At 43.6% G+C, this 20,672-nt stretch overlaps 1 protein-coding gene across 50 annotated transcripts in view; it reads left to right on the forward strand.

Moving 5' to 3' along the window:
• SEC31A (SEC31 homolog A, COPII component) overlaps window positions 1-18,691 on the forward strand; it is a 90,426-nt gene extending 71,735 nt beyond the window's left edge. For 31 of the 50 annotated variants that reach the window (XM_008267665.5, XM_008267669.5, XM_008267674.5 and 28 more), the window contains 5 exons: window positions 7,717-7,775; window positions 8,818-9,081; window positions 14,362-14,481; window positions 16,868-16,939; window positions 18,106-18,691. In XM_008267665.5, coding sequence (XP_008265887.3) covers window positions 7,717-7,775; window positions 8,818-9,081; window positions 14,362-14,481; window positions 16,868-16,939; window positions 18,106-18,285 — 695 coding nt within the window. In that variant the 3' untranslated portion in view covers window positions 18,286-18,691. Of the gene's footprint in view, window positions 1-5,309; window positions 5,349-7,716; window positions 7,776-8,817; window positions 9,082-14,361; window positions 14,482-16,867; window positions 16,940-18,105 lie in introns of all 50 variants that reach the window. The other 19 variants (XM_008267663.5, XM_008267667.5, XM_002717070.6 and 16 more) reach the window with 1 other exon arrangement.
• The last annotated feature ends 1,981 nt before the right edge of the window (window positions 18,692-20,672 follow it).

Below are 20,672 nucleotides of genomic sequence, written 5' to 3' on the forward strand. Positions count from 1 at the left end.
CTTTCCCAGGCCATAGCAGAGAGCTGGATTGAGGGGAGCGGCTGGGACTAGAACTCGTGCCATATGGAATGCCTGCACCGCAGACAGAGGATTAACCTACTGTACCACAGCACTGGCCTCTCCCTAGATTTTTAAAGTAGACTTTTCACTGTTGGAAGTCATTTTGAAAGACCCAAAATAGCATAGAGATAAACAGAAATTACCAATAATTCTACCACCAGTAATTCTTTCATTTATACTCACAGGTATGTGCACACATTCAGTTTGTATACTTATTTTATTTATTTATTTATTTATTTATTTATTTATTTATTTATTTTGACAGGCAGAGTGAACAGTGAGAGAGAGACAGAGAGAAAGGTCTTCCTTTTCCATTGTTTCACCCCGCAAATGGCCCCTGCGGCCAGCGCACCATGCTGATCTGAAGCCAGGAGCCAGGTGCTTCTCCTGGTTTCCCATGGGGTGCAGGGCCCAAGCACTTGGGCCATCCTCCACTGCACTCCCTGGCCACAGCAGACAGCTGGCCTGGAAGAGGAGCAACTGGGACAGAATCCAGCACCCTAACCAGGACTAGAACCTGGGGTGCTGGCTCCGCAGGCGGAGGATTAGCCTAGTGAGCCACGGCACCAGCCCAATGTATACTTATTTTTTTTTTTAAGATTTATTTTATTTATTTGAGAGACAAAATTAGAGAGGGGGGGGGGGTCCTCCATCTGTTGGTTCACTCCCCAAACAGCCACAATGGCCAGAGCTGAGCTGAGCTGATCCGCAGCCAGGAGCCAGAGGAGCCCCCTCCGGGTCTCCTAAAGGAATGTTGCACCTTTCCTCTCCTCCCTTTCCTCCCCCTCCCCCAGCCCCTTTTGCCTAAGCAGACCCTTCTCAACTCCTTGCAATGCAAATGGCAAAGCAGGTATACTGCATAGGGCAGCTGTGAAACAGAGAAGAGGAAAGTTCCCTGAGGCTTCAGACAGCCCCCTACTCTTCCACCAGCTGCCTTCTACACCCTCCCCACAGTGGCACATTTTCCTCCTTAATGCGCGGGATAAAAACCTGAGTTCTAAACATGCCCGATGGGCAATCTCTTCACAAGAACAGATTATCACCTTCCTCTCTGCTTCATATAAAGCAACCTGTCTCAGTTGAGGTCTGTCTCCATCTCCTCTTTCTGTCTCTCCTTTCTGGAGGTGTGAAAGGCCAGAACCCCCAGCTATTCCATACCTAACATCTCCCACATAGGTGCAGGGGCCAAGGACTTAGGCCATCCTCCACGGCCTTCCCAGGCACATTAGCAGAGAGCTGGATTGGAAGTGGAGCAGTTGGGACTCCAACTGGCACCCATTTGAGATGCTGGTGCTGCAGTTCAGCCCCTACATATATACTTATATGTGTGTTTGTAAGCCTGCATTGAAGTTTTCATTGTGAAATATACATAAAATTTAGCATTTTAACAGCCTTGTGGCATTAGTATATTCACACCGTTGTATAATCATCACCGATACTCATCTGCAGAACTTTCATCAGTGGACATTGACCAACTTCCCATTCCCCCAGCCTTTGGTAGCCACTGTTCTACTCTCTGTCTCTATGTATTTGACTATTCTAGAAACCTCATAAAGGGGAATTGTGCAACATTTGTCCTTTTATATATGGGTTTATTTCACTTGGCATAATGTCTTCAAGATTCATCCATGCTGTAGCATATATTGAAATTTCTTTCATTTTTAAGGCCAATTCATTCACCTATTGATGAGCATTTTATTTATTGTGAATGCTGCTGCTTGAACATATATGTGCAGATATCTGCTTAAGTTCTGACTTTCATTTTTTTGTGCATGTTTAACCCAAAAATAGAATTACTAGGTAAGATAATAATTCCATGTTTAATTTTTTTGAGTTTTTCATAGTAGCTGCATCATTTTACATTGCCTTCAGTGATATGCAAGCATTTCAGTGTCTTCAAATCCATTCTCATATTTATTGTGTTCTATTTTAAAAATAATCATCCTAATGGATGTGAAGTTGGTCTTATGATATACATACTTTTTAAAAGTTTGTTAAGATTCACTTATTTGAAAGGCAGGGTTACAGAAAGAGAAGGAGAAAAAGAGAGATCTTATATCTGTTTTTATTCCCCAAATGACCACAGTGACCAGGTCTGGGCCAAGCCAGTACCAGGAATCTGGAACTCAGTCCAGGTCTCCCATGTGGGTGGGCAGGGGCCCAAGCGCTTGAGCCATCTGCTGCTTTCCCAGGCACATTAGCAGGGAGCTGATTTGGAAGTGGAGCAATCAGGACTCAAACCAGTGCTTATATGGGATACAGGCATCAGAGGCAGTCGCTTAACCTTCTGTGCCACAGTGCCACCTCCAGATATTCATATTCTTCAGTAGCTTGTCACTATTAAAAGGTATCTCCACAGGGAAGAGGCCAATTGAATTGTGTTTGTAAAAAGTCTTAAAGCTTCAAGCAGAAATACTGAAAGGGGTTAAAATTATAGCTGAGACAGAACTGTATATTAAATTGACAGAAGATTTGAACATTGATCATCTGAGCTGAAGTAAAACATTGCTAAATATGTGTATGGTTTGAAGTTAGGAAGAATCAGGCATACGTTGGCAAGGGTGGATTGGGAGGGGACTTTAATTATTGAAAAACTATTGCTGGCCGGTGCCGCAGCTCAACAGGCTAATCCTCCACCTAGCGGCGCCGGCACACCGAGTTCTAGTCCCGGTCGGGGCGCCGGATTCTGTCCCGGTTGCCCCTCTTCCAGGCCAGCTGTCTGCTGTGGCCCGGGAGTGCAGTGGAGGATGGCCCAAGTGCTTGGGCCCTGCACCCCATGGGAGACCAGGAGAAGCACCTGGCTCCTGCCTTCGGATCAGCGCGGTGCACCGGCCACGGCGGTCATTGGAGAGTGAACCAACGGCAAAAGGAAGACCTTTCTCTCTCTCTCTCTCTCTCTCTCTCTCTCTCTCTCACTGTCCACTCTGCCTGTCAAAAAAAAAAACAAAAAAAGCCGGCGCCGTGGCTCAATAGGCTAATCCTCCACCTTGCGGCGCCGGCACACCGGGTTCTAGTCCCGGTTGGGGCGCCGGATTCTGTCCCGGTTGCCCCTCTTCCAGGCCAGCTCTCTGCTATGGCCAGGGAGTGCAGTGGAGGATGGCCCAGGTGCTTGGGCCCTGCACCCCATGGGAGACCAGGAAAAGCACCTGGATCCTGGCTCCTGCCTTCGGATCAGCACGGTGCGCCGGCTGCAGCGGCGGCCATTGGAGGGTGAACCAACGGCAAAGGAAGACCTTTCTCTCTCTGTCTCTCTCTCTCACTGTCCACTCTGCCTGTCAAAAATTAAAAAAAAAAAAAAAAAAAAAAAAAAAAAAAAACTATTGCCTTTTATTCAACAGATCTCCCAGCTGTTCCAAGTTATCCATGCTAGGCAGTGTTGAGTCTTCTTGCTTCTGATTTCAGTCTTACTCCTAACTTTGAATTTGATTTCATTATGACTTTGTTGTCATTTTATTAAGAGGTCATATGAAAATTATGACAGATCTTTTTGTGCTGCTAGCAGTTTGTGACATCAGGTTACTCCCCCAGGTTTTAATACCCAGGATGTAAGTCACTGCTCTGAGGTTAGAGGAAAAGCAGTTATCCTCTGCACCTCCCTGTCATGGAATAGATACAGGGGTGGGGAGCCTTTTTCTGCCAAAGGCCACTTGGACATTTGTAACAACATCCATGGGCCACATAAAATTATCAACTTAAAAATTAGCCTGCGATAGATTTACTGAATTTCAAGTCCCACCTGCGATTGCCTTGGCAGGACCAGGAAAGGAAGAAGGCGTGTTGTTGATTCTACTCTGAAAAAAGGGTCAAGCCCAAGGGATTTTCAGTGCTTTGAGTTTTGCCATATATTGGCACACATGGCCCAGAAGCTGAAGTCTGGTGCTAAGTACAGTGATAGTGGGGAGTCAGATTTATCCTCTGTTGTAATGCATGTAGTAACTCCCCAGGCATTTCCTTACTGTAGTTTTGTGAAGGTATCTCTTGCATGGGAAGTCGCTTTTAAGGTTGTAAAGTCATCATTGCAGGTAAAAATAGAAAAATACTTACAATGTATTGTCAAGAATCACTCCTTTCTTCAGTTAAACCCTGGATGAAGAATTTGGCCTATGTTTAGGAGTCACAGTGTGTGAAAAACACCTTGCAGTGAACATTAGAATCACACTGTACATGTGAGATATCAAGCTGCAGAATTTCCTCTCCTACCTTGCGGGTTTTTTTTTTTTTTTTTTTTTTTTTTTTTTTTTTTTTTTTTTTTTTTTAAGATTTATTTATTTGTTTGAAAGAGTTAGAGAGAAGGAGAAGCAGAGGAAGAGAAAGAGAGGTCTTCCATCCGCTGGTTCACTCCCCAATTGGCCGCACCAGGCAGAACTGTGCCTGTCTGTAGCCAAGAGCCAGAGCTTCCTCTAGGTCTCCCATGCGGGTGCAGGGGCTCATGGCTTTGGGCCATCTTCTACTGCTTTCCCAGGGAGCTACTACTTTACTACTGCTTTAGCAGGGAGCTGGATTGCAAGTGGAGCAGCCAGGACTCCAACCAGAGTCCACATAAGATACTGGCACTAAAGATGGCGGCTTTACCTGCTACACCACAGTGCCAGCCCCAGGGATTACATTTTCTATTAAAAGAAATAAGACAGTAAGGAAAAAAGTGATATTTAAGAGTTATTTGCATCTGATACAAATTAATTCATCATACCCTCAAACAGATTACTTTCTGAATTAGTAGACATTTCACATGACTTAGTTAAAAAGTTAAGTTTTGTTCCCTGATAAAAGTTTGTACTGGGGTGGGATTTGGCTGAGTTATTAAGACACCTGCATCCCACATTGAAATGAGTGCCTGAATTTGATTGTTTGCTCTGACTCCCACTACATGCTAATGCACACCCTAGGAGGCAGCTGATGATGGCTCAAGTCCGTGGGTCTCTCCCTCTCATGTGGAGACCGGATTGGATTCCTGACTCCTAGTTTCAGCTCAGCCCAGTCCTGGCTGTTGAGGGCATTTGAGGAGTGAACCAGCAGATAGGAGCGTGCTCCGTATGTCTGTGTCTCTCAAATAAATTAAAAAGAAGAGAGGTAGAGAGTGAAATCAATAACCCTGACACCCTAGCATCCTCAACATCCAGTAATTAATTAAAGAAAATTTCCTCTTTCTGGAAATTGATGGAGGAGGAGGAAGGAATTATAAAATGAGAAGTAGAGTTTAGAATGTCTTCAGTAATATTATGTAAATGACTTTTATTTTTTGTCTACAGAAAGTCAGTTTATCCAAGACCAGGCACTTATGTTGGAAGGTGAATTGGTTGTAAAATATACCTTTGGAAATATCTGAATCATTAACTACAATTAACGAATGGACAATAACAATATTGCATGTGAATTTCAAAGATAATGATATATAAATCTGATCGGTATCATTTTTATGTGGCCTCTTGATTCAGTAAAAATTTGAGAGCTGATTGAATTTATTTGATGGCATAAGCAGCTTTAAATAATAGAAGCCATCTGTATTATGAAAGAGGACAACTATAACAAGACTCTTAGATATGGGTAAGACTAGAAGGTGATGGGAGAGATTTGAATGATTAATCAATGTATGACCAGAAATTTTAAGAATTTGTTAAGCAGATAGCAGAATATGGTTTAATGTTTTGTGATTAACTCTTAAGTGTTTTGAGCCTGATTTTGCATTCTGCCTCCTAGTAAGCTTGTAGGAAATTCTATTTTAAAAATCAGGAGAAACAAATTATAGGGTGGTTAGGAGATCTGAGTTTTAAAAGTGGCTGTGATATTATGCATGAATCATAGGTTCTTTGGTTTGCTAAATAATTTTGTGATTTGATGTCATGCATATCAGTTAAACAAGTAAAAGTTAAAATGTGGAAAAGTAATTTATTGAGACAGTAATTTTTTGTCTTTATGTATACATATGCACAATAGTTTACCAGTTATCTGGGTCCATAATAGAACATATCAGAATTCACACTTGTTGGAATGCAAAATATGTGATTAGAAAGTATCCTGTTTCCCACATGTTTTTTTTCTTTCTTTAAAGACATTAAAGGCACTAAAATACTTAATAAATTCTTTTTTTATGGAAGATTTATTTATTTATTTGAAAGGCAGCGTTAGAGAGAAGCAGAGGCAGAGAGAGAGGTCTTCCATCCACTGGTTCACTCCCCAGATGGCTGCAATGGCGGGAGCTGTGCAGATCCGAAGCCAGGGGCCAGGAGTTTCTTCTGGGTTTCCCATGCGGGTGCAGGGGCCCAAGAACTTGTGCCATCTTCTATTGCTTTCCCAGGCCATAGCAGAGAGCTGTATCAGAAGTGGAGCAGCCAGGACTTGAAGCTATGCCCATATGGGATGCTGGCACTGCAGGTGACGGCTTTACCTGCTACACCACAGCACTGGCCCCAAGATTGGTTTATTTATTTGAAAGAGTTACAGAGACAGATCTTCCATCTGATGGTTCACTCCCCAAGTGGCTACAACTGCCAGGGCTGGGCCAGGCAGAACCAGGAACTTCTTCCAGATCTCCCACATGGGTACAGAGGCCCAAGCCCTTGGGCCATCTTCTCCTGCTTTTCCCAGGCCCGTTAGCAGGGAGCAGCTGGATTAAAAGTAGAGCAGCTGGTACTTGAACTGGCACCCATATGGGATACTGGCATCACAGGCAGCTGCTTTACCTGCTACATCACAGTACTGGCCCCCTTACTTAATAAATTCTGTTACTGATTTATTTATATATTTGAAGGGCAGAGTTGGAGAGAGAGAGAGCACAAGATCTTCCATCCTCTGGTTCACTCCCCAAATGGCCACAGTGGCTGACCGGAGCTGGACCAATCTGAAGCCAGGAGCCAGGAGCTTCTTCCTAGTCTCCTACAGGGCCCCAAGCACTTGGGTCACCCTCCGCTGCTTTCCCAGGGCATTATAGAGAGCTGGATCAGAAACAGCAGCCGGGACATGAACCGGCACCCATATGGGATGCTGGTGCTGAAGGCAGTGGCATTGCCTGCTATGCCCAAGAATTGGCCCCCCATCTCCATTTTTCACTTGAGATATGGGAGGTAGGGATTTTTTTTCTTTTTTGGTGTGTTTTTTAGAGAGGAAATTTATTACTGTTTCATTTTACATTTGCTGCCAATCTGGAATTTTTTGTTGTTACAAAAAATCTTAACAGATTTTTCAGTACTGTCCTCAGTTTATAATTCTCAAGGCAAAGATGATGAGAATTTCTAGTGCTATATAGTTGAGCTATTTTTTTTTAAGTATTTTTCTGCCATGCTTAGGCAGATAAAGTTTTATTTATTTATTTAGGTGTGTTGAATGTATCAGAACTTTTTTTTTTTTTTTTTAAAGCAGACTAGAATGATTTATTTTTTTCCTTATTGGGAGGTAATAGTAAACTGCTCTTTGGAGGCTAACAGCATCACCATCCATAAATTAGCACTTCAAGTGGAAATAATGAAAAGGTATCTTTTCTGTTCAGCCACTGCGAGTGTTAGAGGTATGAGTTTAAGACGACAGGGCTCCCCTAGTGATCCTTGCAAGCCAGTTGGTAAAAGCTTTATGAGATTATCTCAGAGTAAAGTAAAATGGATTCAATTTCATTTTCTTCCTTTCAGAATTCTAAAGGAAAATGTCCTCTGTTGTCTGTTATAGGTCCTCAGAATGGTTGGAATGATCCTCCAGCTTTGAACAGAGTACCCAAGAAAAAGAAGGTACTAGGAAAAGATGTCCATCCTGTGGCCCACAGATGTTATGTTAATCACGTAGCCACTCAGAGCACACCACACTTCACTGATCCTTTCAAAGGCAAAGCTCACTGACTGATGTATTTAGGAAGTTATTTCAGCATGCTGCTTGGAATCCATGGAGGGATGGGAAGAAAGCAGAAGCAGTGTCCTCAGAACCTAGCTCTGGGTTCTGGCACAAATCGAAGCGCTTTTAGAAGGCAAGGTGTCCATTCCCAGCAGGCCTCTTTGCAAAAGTAGGAAACAAAACTTCAGGCTTCTCAAATGATATTTTTGGGAGGAGTTACTTGGTTTGGGGGTTCCAGCAGTAATCGTGAATTGGAAATGACATACTGGCTTTTTGTCTAACTGTGTAATTTGAATGAAGAAGTAGCCTTGTAACTAAGCATTGTTCAGTTGTCAATAACTGGGCAGAGCTGTTAGAGCACAAAATAAGATTTTTCTTTCCTTCTGTCTTCCCATGCCGTGCTCTACTTTTTTTTTATCATTCCTGAGTAACCCCCTCCCCCTAAATATAGTAATGAGGACATAACTTAAAATTGGCAGACATTAAGTGCTCAGAGAAACCTAAAATATAGATTACTAGTAATCATAAACTTGATCAACTACTTAAATTACCAAATATTGCCTATTTAGCGGTCTAGGAAAGGGGTATTCCATCCTGATCACATTAAACACACACAAGTGGGGCACACATGATTCCGGTGTTTCTAAATATATAATTCTCCAGACTGGACGTCCTCTTTCAGAAACGACATGGCTTCGGCCTCCCTTTAGTGGGGCTCAGTATGCAAGGGCCGGGGGAGATGAAGAGGCTTGAACTCCCTACCCACTTTAGCCACATTAACTCTACTTTTATTTTATCCCAGAATTCTGCTTAAAACTTCGGTTGACTATTGTTAAAAATTTTTTTAAAACAAGGAATAATCTAGTTCTCTTATTTAGAGCTGAGGAAATACTGCTGTTTTTCTCTTTACTCTCGGTGTCCTTTATTTCCATCTTTTCAAAGATGCCTGAAAACTTCACGCCTCCAGTTCCCATCACATCACCAATCATGAACCCTCTGGGTGACCCCCAGTCACAGATGCTGCAGCAACAGCCTCCAGCTCCTGGACCACTGTCGAATCAAGCTTCATTCCCACAGCCACACCTGCCGGGTGGCCAGCCCTTCCATGGCATACAGCAGCCTCTTGCGCAAACAAGCATGCCGCCATCTTTCTCAAAGCCCAATCTCGAAGGCGCCCCAGGGGCTCCTATTGGAAATACTGTCCAGGTAACAGTAAATCTGTGGAAGTGGAATGGGAAAATGACTCTATTCAAATGTGTTAGCTGTTATCGTTATACATTGTTAATCAATGTCTAAATTTGGCTTCACTTTAGACAGCCTAAACAAAAAATGGTAACCCTTGTTTTTTAAAGATCATGTATCATGTTTATTACTTTCTTTTTAAATTTAATTTTTTAAGATTTCATTTATTTGAGAGGTAGAGTTACAGCAGAGAGAGGAGAGACAGAGAGAAAGGTCCTTCATCTGCTAGTTCACTCCCCAGATGGCTGCAACAGCCAGAGCTGGGCTGATCCAAAGCCAGGATCCAGGAGCCTTCCCCAGGTGTCCCACATGGGTAGGCCCAGGGGCCCAGGCGCTTAGGCCATCTTTCACTGCCTTCCCATGCCACAGCAGAGAGCTGGATCAGAAGTGGAACAACCAGGACACGAACCAGCACCCATATGGGATAATGATGCGACAGGTGGTAGCCTAGCCCACTACGCCTCAGTGCCAGCCCTGTTTATTACTTTTCAATTAGATGGCCATATACAAGCTCTCAAGAAGAGGATTATCTGTCTGTCAGTAGCCGCAACTTAGGATCTGTTAAAATCTTTCAAGAGGTTTTTTTTTGTTTTGGGTTTTTTTTTTTTTTAATTAATTAATTTGAAAGCGTTGCAGAGAGACAGAGGCAAAGAGAGAAAGAGATTGAGGTCTTCCATCTGCTGGTTCACTCCCCAGATGGCCTCAATGGCCGGAGCTGGGCTGCTCTGAAGCCAGGAGCCAGGACCTTCTTCTGGGTCTCCCATGTGGGTGCAGGGGCCGTCTTCTACTGCTTTCTCAGGCCATAGCAAAGAGCTGGATTGGAAATGGAGCAGGGATACTGGCATTGCAGGCGGTGGCTTTACTCCCCGTGTCACAGCGTTGGCCCCGAGTTTTTTCTTTATAAAATAAAATGTAACGAGTTGTATCTTTTCATATGGATATAGCCTCTCTTTAGAGGTACACATACTTGGATTTCTCATAGAAAGGTAGTTAGCTAAGTCCTAGATATTAAAAGTCTTAACGCATTTCCATATAACTGACTTAGATGTACAAAGATAAGTATTTTTACCTATTCATGAAAAGTAAGGAGCTTGGATCAGAGTTAACGTAAGATTAAGCAACGTCCTGCCCAAGTGAAAAACTATTTCTGTTTTTCTCTTTGACTCACCGAATTCAGATTTGTCAATTTTATATGCTTTTCACGGGAGTATGCTTTACTGTTAAGAGGTGGTTATGCCTAGGGAATTTTTTTTTTCAAAGATTTGTTTATTTGAAAGACAGGTCTTCCATCCACTGATCTACTCCCCAGATGGCTGCAATGGCTAGGGCTGGGCCAGGTTGGAGCCAGGAGCATCTTCCAGGTCTCTCACATGGGTGCAGGGGCCTAAGCACTTGGGCTACCTTCCACTGCTTTCCCAGGCACATTATCAGGGAGCTTGATCGCAAGTGGAGCAGCCAGGACTCAAACTGGCACCCACATGGAATACCGGCACTGCAGGTAGCTGCTTTACCCGCTGTGCCACAGCGCCCGCCGTACCTAGGAAATTTTAAATATTAAAGTTGAATTATAGAAACACATCCTAGGGTGGGCATTGTGGCATACTAAAGTTAAGCCACCTCTCAGGATAACCACATCTTATATCACAATGTTTGGTGGTGAAGTGAACCAGTGGATGGAGGATCTGACTTGCCCTCTCACTATCTCATGCTGCCTTTCAAATAAATAAGTAAATCAAAAACACACATACACGCACACATTGTGGTGAAGGTAAGAAGACTTTCCTCTTTCCACAAAAATAGAAATTATAAGGTTTTTGGTGCAATTTTTTTATTATTGTTTGTTTCCTTTCTGACTCAAGTCTGTTGTTTTGGGAAGCTCCCCAGCAGACCTGGGTTCTCACGCTGTGCTCTTCTAGACCAGATCCTCAGTTACCATGGAAGTTTGACATATTTGGGCGAAATCCGTAACATTCAGCCAGGCCCTGAATCCAGCTTCCTGCCTCTATGGATGGCCCAGGCACCTGGGCCGCAACATGTCCAAACTCTAATTTATACTCTTCTTCCCAAACTAGTGTCATTGTCTCCCGTTTCATTTCTGTTGAATTTAGCAAAAACAAAAAAAAACTAGGAATCGGAATCTGTTTTTCCTTTAACCTCTATTTCAGAACTACTCCCCAGTCTTATTGATACTACTATAAGATATTTCTTGAATCTCTTCTCTACATTTCCACTCAGGTCCATGCTGCCTTCATCTCTGATCTTCACCAGGGTAGGAGCCTCCTAATTGGTTTGATCCATTTTTTTAAAGTTGTATTTATTTATTTGAAAACCAGGGTGATGGGGTGGAGAGAGAGCCAGAGACATCTTTCATCACACTGGTTTATTCCCTAAGGGCCTACAACAGTGAGGCTCAGTCAGGTCGAAGTCAGGAGCCAGGGAGTTGATGCTGTGGCGCAGTAGGCTAAGCTTCTGCCTGTGGTGCCAGCATCCTGTACAAGCCCTGGTTCAAGTCCCAGCTGCTCCTCTTCGCATCCAGCTCTCTGGTGTAGCCTGGGAAAGTAGTAGAAGATGGCCCAAGTGCTTGGGCCCCTGCACCCACATAGGGGACCTAGAGGAAGCTCCTGGCTCCTAGCTTTGCATCAACCCAGCTCTGGCCATTGCTGCCATCTGGGGAGTGAACCAGTGGATGGAAGACCTTTCTCTCTGTCTCTCCCTCTGTCTGTCTGTAACTCTACTTCTCAAATAAATAAAGTCTTAAAAAAAAAAAGAAAGAAAGAAAATGTCAGGATCCAGTAACTGTTCACATCTCATACATGGATGGCAGAGGTCCAAGTAATTGGACCATCATCCACTGCTTTCCTAGGCACATTGTCAGGAAGCTGGATTAGGAGAGGAGGGGCGGGTGCTGTGGCGTAGTGGGTAAAGCCGCCACCTGCAGTGCCAGCATCCCATATGGGCACCAGTTCGAGTCCAGCTGCTCTACTTCGATCCAGCTCTCTGCTATGGCCTGGGAAAGCAGTAGAAGATGCCCCAAGTCCTTGGGCCCCTACACCTGCATGGGAGACCCAGAAGAGGCTCCTGGCTTCGGATCAGCACAGTTTCAGCCATTGAAGCCATTTGGGGAATGAACCAGTGGATGGAAGACTTCTCCCTCTCTCTGCCTCTCCTTCTCTTTCTATGTAACTCTGACTTTCAAATAAAATAAATAAATCTTTTAAAAAAGGGGGTGGGTGGGGAGTAGCTGGGACCAAAACCAGCATGCTGATATGGGATGCAAGTGTCCCAAGCGGCAGCTTAATCTGCACCACCATGCCTGCTCCTCCTTTAATCTGTTTCTGTTTTATTCTTGTCTCTTCCTTGCTTAAAACATTACAACCTCCCATTGTTCTCAGGATAAAGGTCAGAATATTTTTTTAAAGGATTACTTTATTTACTTGAAAGAGTTACAGAAGAGGTAGAGATAGAGAGAGAGGTCTTCCATCTGCTGGTTCACTCCCCAGATGGCCGTAATGGCCGGAGCTGCGCCAATCTGAAGCCAGGAGCCAGGAGCTTCTTCCTGCCTCCCATGTGGGTGCAGGGGCCCAAGCATCCTCCACTGCTATCCCAGGCCATAGCAGAGAACTGGATTGGAAGAGGAGCAGCTGGGACTCGAACCAGCGCCCATATGGGGTGCCGGCACTTCAGGCCAGGGTGTTAACTCGCTGTGCCACAGCGCCGAAAGGCCAGAATATTTAACCTAGCCTGGAAGGCCTCAATTTACACTGCTGCTTTCACCCTCTCTGGTCCACCCCTGCGCCTTGTGTTCCTCTGGGCTCGTGCTCGTGCTCCCTCCTTTGCACATGCTTTGCCTTCTGTTTATTGGGCTTTTCCTTCCCCACTTGACCGGTTAACTCTCATTTAAGAGAACTCAAGTCCTTTGATCAAATCCCAGTTATGGTGTTTTTGGTTTTACTAAGTGTTAATTTACCACAGCTGCTGTTTTGACATTTTTAAACTTTCTTTCTCTTCCATTAGCTTGTAAACTCCTGGGGGCCTCAGATAATTTCTATATTGGCTTACCAATATGTAGCCAGTGTCTGGTACATGGTAGCCCCCTGCCTTTTTTTTTTTTTTTTTTTTTTTTTTTTTTTTGCATGATTGAAAGAATGAACTAATAAGTGAAAACTTAAAAAACTTAAATATTCCCTTTTTTTGTCCATGTGTACACTCAGCAACACCTGGTATCCTCTCTCTCTGTCTTAAACTTTGGCTTATTAATCTTTCAATTTTGAAAATTACTCAGTCAACAAGCAGGGGCTGGCAATGTGGCATAGTGGGTTAAACTGTTTCGTATGATGCCAGCACCCCATGAGTGCTGATTTGAGTCCTGGTTGCTCCATTTCCAGTCCAGCTCCCTGCCAATGCACCTAGGAAAGCAGCAGAAAGTGACCAAGTACTTTGGTCCCTGCACCCATGTGGGAGACCTGTATGGAGTTCCAGTCTCCTGGTGTTAGCTTGGCCCAGCTCTGGCTGTTGGGGAGTCAACCAGTGGATAGGAGACTCTCTCTCTCTCTCTCTCTCTCTCTCTCTCTCTCTCTCTCTTTCTCTGTGTGTTACTCTGTCTTAAAAAACAAATAAAATAAATCTTAAAAAACTGAAAAGACACCAAGCAGAGCAAGCAGCCACTCTACCCAGCCAACTGTATTTTCCAATGCCTTGTTTTTTTATTTTTATTTTTTTAAGATGTACTTATTTATTTGAAAGGCAGAGTTACAGAGAGACAGACAGAGAGGTCTTCCACCTGTTGGTTCACTACCCAGATGGCCACAACAACCAGAACTGCACCGATCTGAAGCCAGGAGCCAGAAGCTTCCTCCGGGTCTCCCACTCAGGAGCAGGGGCCCAAGTACTTGGGTCATCTTACACTGCTTTCCCAGCAATGCCTTGTTTTTACTTCCTGTTGGCATAGGTTTACTTCCATCAGTTCTATACAGTAATGTGGCCAGCAAATGTTTCCTAATTAGTTACTTATTTTGTATCCAATCCTGGAAATGTAAGCTGTAGGAAGAGTGCTTATTCTTTATACTGTGTATCTGGATTTCCCTTTTCTTATCTCAACTGATTCCCCATGTTAAATTTCCATCTGATTTTGAATAGGCCTGTCTACAGGTTCTTGATTTTTTTATCTCATTGCTTCAGAATCTTGCATATAAGTTACAAGTTACCTTCTGGTCATTTCTGATTATTTTATGATAATTTTCCCAGCATGTGCAGTCTTTGCCAACAGAAAAAATCACCAAGAAACCTATTCCGGATGAGCACCTCATTCTGAAGACCACATTTGAGGATCTTATTCAGCGCTGCCTCTCTTCGGCCACAGATCCTGTATGTATCTTTTATTTTGCTTAATTAAAATAATTCTTTATGGGACCCTTCTCCAATTGCTGCTCAAAGTCTTACAAGATTTGTTTCTTAGAATTTTGTACGAAAGTACCAAATCCAGCACTTAATATAGTTTGCATTAGGGAAGCATATTAAATTTTCTTTTATATATGTAAACACCTAGTCCTCGCAGTAACCCCATGATGGGCAGATTTGTGGATTTTATTTTATAGATGAGGCAGTTACAGCAGAGAGCAGGCACGGCTCTCCTGCAGTCAGAGCCGGCAGTTGGCCCGAGGCAGTCCCACAGCAGGACGCACGTTCGCAGCCAGCGAGCTGCACAGCGTCTGCAGCAGCCCTCCCCGGGCACATGGGTGGAACATCATGGTGGTGTGCAGGAAGCTCAGGGGTGGGATTCTTTTCTGAGCTTACGTTGAGCTTTTAAAAGTTGGTAATTATCTAACTTTGCAAAAGTCTTAAAGCTCATTAAATGTTTTCGATATTCCTAGTAAAAGCAACTGATTTTACTTAATGTATTTCGAGGATGCCTGTGTTTTGGCAGCAACAAAAATTCCACAGAGGCAGTCATGTTCTAAATGAAGTTTTGTTTTCTGCCAACAAACATTGAATATATTTCTTCAGCCATTGGCCACTTGTCTGCTTGAAACAAACAGCTTCTAGAATTTGTTGTTTGCATCAGATATTGAGTATTAATATGTACAGCCTTCTGCTAGTCTTGTAGGGAGGAATTCCCTGCACTGAGGGCATCAGAAAAGTGGAGAGTTAACTCCTAGCATTCTGGGAGTGCTGGAAAGACTCCCCCCATGTATCAGCATTGCTCCCTCCCCTTGCACAAGGTCTCTGCTCAGATGTCCCAGTGGCTACCAGTCTTTCTTGACTGTCCCTAGCCCCCAACACGGTAGCCCCCCTTACCCTATTAACTTTTCTTCTTAGCACTTACTGTCTGGCATACAACGTATCATTTATGGAGTTCCCGCCCCAGCCCCCAGTCCACAGAACATCGCCTCCATGGCACGTAAGACTTAGTCCCTGGCATGCACATACTAGACATCCATAAATACTGAAAAAATATGTCACCTGCAAGACTGTTCTGTAATGTAGATCATGAGGTTAAACGCATTATAATTTTTTTTTTAATTATTTATTTGAAAGGGACAGAAGCAAAGAGAGAAATGTTCTATCCCTGAATGCCTACAACAGCCAGGCTGAAGCCAGGGACCAGTAACTCATTCTCCCATGGGTGGCAGGAACCCAAGTACTTGAACCATTCCAGAAGGAATATGCATTGGAAGCAGAGCTGGAACTTGAATCCAGGGACTCCAGCCCAGGGACTTGCATCCCAAGCAGTGTCTTAACTCCTGCACCAAATGCTCGCTCCCATTGTAACTTTTCGTTTTAGAATAGTTTCTCTCCTTATACTTGCAGTATAAGGATAGGGGTAGAGTGGGAAGGGAACTCCTTAATTAAAGAACTTATTTTACTACTTTCCTCTTGGTAATCTTAAATTGCCAGAGATATTATTTTTCCTTTGGTGCTTTAAAGGCTCAGAAGGAGACAGAATTAAACATGTCAAGTGTGACTAAGTGTATAAGTAGTATTTTGAAAGCTGAAACAACGATTTCACAGGCTGGTTAAGCCACTGATTGGAACTCCTATGTCCCATATCAAGGTGCCTGGTACTAGTCCAATTACTCCACTTCCAATCCAGCTTCCTTTGATGTACGTCGGAGACAGCAGGTGATGTTCAAGTACTTGAGTCCCTGCCATCCACGTGGGAGATCTGGATGGATTTGCTGGTTCCTGGCTTCAGCCTGACCCATCCCTAGCTGTTGTGGGCATTTAGAGAGTGAATTAATGGCTGGATAGTAATTCTCTCTCCCTTCTTCCCCCCCACCCCTTCCCCCCTCTCCCTCTTTCTCTCTGCCTTCCTGTCACTTTGTCTTTCAGACAAATACATGCATACATACACTCAAAATGTGTATGACTCCACAGTTCGCCCGTTTCCCTTTTAGCACCCACTGTCCACACTGGCAGCCTTAGAGCTCTTCTGTGGAACACTGACCCTTGGCTGCTGACCCTGTGAATGTAGCGTGGTTGCTCGCATGCTCACCTGGTCTAGTGAGTCTGCAGTCGCAGGCAGACCAGTCGTGCCCACTTGGCATAGTGGAAGAAGTCCCATCATCCTCCCACCCTTCATGGACTACTGATCTCTGTTCCCATAATCTTCAAGTTTCATAGTTGCCTCCATTTCTTTATAAAATGAAGCTGTTCAGCATTTTGAGGATAAGGTTTAGCGACATAAGATAGGACAGGGTCTTTGGAGAAAAGTTAATATTCAAAATGTAACATCTGTTTTCCTTTCCTGCAGCAAACCAAGAGGAAGCTAGATGATGCCAGCAAACGTTTGGAGTTTCTATATGATAAACTTAGGGAACAGACAGTAAGTTTGGGGGAAAAAAACTTATGATAATCATTTATTCCGAGTTGCTAGTAAAATAAGTGACGTATCACTCTGCCATTTAGAATGCATGGGGCAAAATTGTCAACATTTATAGAATGGGGTTTCCTCTAATATGTAAATCATAAATTTCATTCAGTGGGGGTGAGGGGTTAGGGCAGAGAAAGAGAAGTGTGCTCGCACATGTAGAAAAAAAAATTTAACCCTTCTCATAACGTGTTAGAAATGCAAGCTGGCTTGCTTTGGCCCAAAGATCACTGACCTTCTGCTATTCATTTTAAATAGTCCATAAATATATTAAGACATCACGGAGCAGGCAGATAGTGGAAATCTGTGATCTTTCTCATGGTCTGAGATGCCTGCTCCTTCTCTTCTGGAATAGCTATTACACAGAGACAGAGCCAAATATAGCCAGAAGATGAGCAGGGTGGTGTGCTATAACTGGAAAAATAGCCAACAGTAAGCACTCTGTCCATGCTCTTGTCCCCTCCTCTCCCTTCCTTTCCTTTTGTTTCTTTAATTAATGAAAGTGCTAAATAGGAGAGGAAAAAAGACCTGGTACATTACTTTTCTATTTTTGCATTTCTGATTCCTCTGCCCAGTCCAATCAGATAAAAATAACCATTTCTTTCATGTGAACCAAATCAAAGAAAGTTGCTATCACAGTGGAAGTGGTGTGTTGTTGATGGCCCGATCCAAAATAAAGTCTTTTCTCTAAAGAATGATACAGAAGGAAAAAAAACAAAAACAAACAAACAAACAAAAAACATGGTTTTATGGTTTAAAGAGATGGTGGGGTTATAAAATCAGGCTCTATCTAAAATAATTGGAAAATTAAAGCTGTTACGGAGAAATAGTAGTGTGTCAGCTTGGCAGTGGAAATCACACGGCTTTTATATATGACAGTATCTGGCTGCTTACAGTGTGTGATTCATAAATAAGTTCTTTACAGAAATCATTTGGTCATGGTTCTACTGCGTGACTTAACTGTTGCTTGATCCAAGAAAACTATTTCTAGAAATGCTGAATGGTGTAACAATTTTTAATGTTTATTTCAAACCCCATTTAAATATCTAGATTTAATATTTATAGAGGATCTCGTGGGAATTTCTCTAGTAATTCTTTCTTCGGGTCTACCTTTATTTCAGCTTTCACCAACAATCATCAACGGTTTACACAACATTGCACGGAGCATCGAAACGCGAAACTACTCCGAAGGATTGACCATCCATACCCACATAGTTAGCACCAGCAACTTCAGTGAGACCTCTGCTTTCATGCCGGTTCTCAAAGTTGTTCTCACCCAGGCCAATAAGCTGGGTGTCTGAGGGACAGCTTCATTCCCTGCCGATATTGCCATTTTTCCAAAGAAACATAAGTTTTAAAGAAATTGAATGACATGGACCAATCCTCATTAGCATGTTTCCATAGCAGCCAGTGAAGAGCATTTCCATGGTTTCTGCAGCTATACTCACCTTTGATGCTAAAAGCCCTGGTGCCTCCTTTCATTTTAACTTCTTGTTGCCCATTATGATTTTCTTATAATGCAAATAGTGTATTCCTGGATTACACATAGTATGGTTTTCCAGGTATTCTGATAAGTATGGTTTTTAAAACCTCGATTTAATTTTTAGAAAAATTGCATCTGGTTATGCATAAAGCAGAGTGAAAACTAAATTTCTTTCACGTCCTCTCTACTTCTCCATGTCAATCAGATTAAAGTATATAATCCTATTTTATGTGTATGTAGTATTTTTTGCAAAACAACTACACACAACTGAGTTTAATCCTTACTCCTTGTGTTGTAGGCCTCACTCTAGTCCTGAGCCAGTAACTATATCTGGAAGCTACTACATAAATAGTAATTATGGGAGCACCTGAACATTTTCATTCTGTAGAATGTATTGAGCTTTTCCTTGTTAAATGGCCTCAGTGTTCAGTTTAAGGTTCATTTGTCTTCATTTTATAGTTAGAAATTTGTTTGCCTGTTTTTCAAAAATTACCTATGACTTTGAGGTTTAAGCTTAGAAAGAAGACTTTAATTCCACGCTATGGCGTAGAAGGTTAAGCCTCTGCATGCAGTGCCAGCAACCCACATGGGCACCAGTTCAGTGCCCAGACCTGCGCCTCTTCTGATCCAGCTCTCTGCTACGGCCTGGGAAAGCAGTGGAAGATGGCCCAAATCCTTGGGCCCCTGCACCTGCGTGGGAGACCTGGAAGAGGCACCTGGCTCCTGGCTTTGGATTGGCCCAGCTGTGGCCCTTGTGCCGTTTGGGGAATGAACCAGTGGATGGAAGACCTTTCTTTCTCCCTCTCTCTCTGTAATTCTACCTCTCAAATAAATAAATAAAAACTTTTAAAAAAGGAGTGGGGGGGGGGGACTTTAATTATTTATTTGAGAGGTAGAGTTACAGACAGTGAGAGGAAGAGAGAGAGAAAGGTCTTCCATCCATTGGTTCACTCCCCAAATGTCCGCAATGGCCAGAGCTGTGCTGATCTGAAGCCAGGAGCCAGGAGCTTCCAGTCTCCCATACAGGTGCAGGGGCCCAAGGATTTGACCCATCTTCTACTGTTTTCCCAGGCCATAGCAGAGAGCTGGATTGGAAGAGGAGCTGCCGGGACTCGAACTGGCGCCCATATGGGATGCTGGCGCAGCAGGCAGAGGATTAACCTGCTGTGTCAGCACGCTGGCCCCTATTTATTTTTTTAAAAAAAGATTTATTGGGGCTGCCACTGGTTCGAGTCCCAGTTGCTACACTTCCAATCCAGCTCTCTGCTGTGGCCCAGAAAAGCAGTAAAATATGGCCCAGGACCTTAGTTCTCTGCACCCATGTGGGTAACCTGGAAGAAGCTCTTGGCTCCTGGCTTCAGATTGGCACAGCTTTGGCTGTTGTGGCCAACTGGGGAGTGAAGCATCAGATGGAAGACCTCTCTCTCTCTCTCTCTCTCTCTCTCTCTCTCTCTCTCTCTCTCTCTCTGCCTCTCTGCCTCTCCTCTCTCTGTGTAACTCTGACTTTCAAATAAGTAAATCTTAAAAAAATATATTTATTTATTTACTTGACCTTAGAGTTACAGAGAGAGAGAAGATTCTTTGATGTACTGGTTCACTCCCTAAATGGCCATAATGGCCAGGGATGGACCTGGCCAAAGCCAGGAACCAGGTCTCCCAAATGGGTGGCAGGGACCTAAGCATCTGGGCCATCTTCCACTGCTTTCCCATGTGAATTAGTAGGGAGCTCAATTGGAAATGGAGCAGTCAGGACTCGAACCAGCACCCATATGTGATGGCAGTGTCATAGGCAGGGTCTCAACCTGCTGCACTACAACACTGGCCCTCTAATCTATGGTAAATAAGATGATACCCTGGAATCTGGAAAGCTAAAATGCTCATAATTTTCATTGTTTGTGCAATGTCACCTACCCAGGGTTGGAAAACTAGAAAGTAAGGACTGCAACTACCGTGTAGATGGCTGTGCTGTTCAGGGAGTAAGAGTTTGTCGGACTTTTCTGTCGCTGGAGAGAAGTAGTTTGCCGGAATTTCTCCATTCCCTGTGCTGGGATGTGACAGTCCTTCTTCCCATTTAAAAATTTAACCAACTCAACTTCACAGCTCAGAATAATTTTACTAAAACAAGGAAGTGCCTTGCACACGTGAGTACTGGATCTCAGGAATGGCACATCTGGGCTCGGACACCCTGCTCTGCAGTCCTGCGAG

Source organism: Oryctolagus cuniculus, chromosome 8 (assembly GCF_051225735.1).
Source record: "Oryctolagus cuniculus isolate XC-2025 breed Fujian yellow rabbit chromosome 8, ASM5122573v1, whole genome shotgun sequence".
Lineage (NCBI taxonomy): Eukaryota > Metazoa > Chordata > Mammalia > Lagomorpha > Leporidae > Oryctolagus > Oryctolagus cuniculus.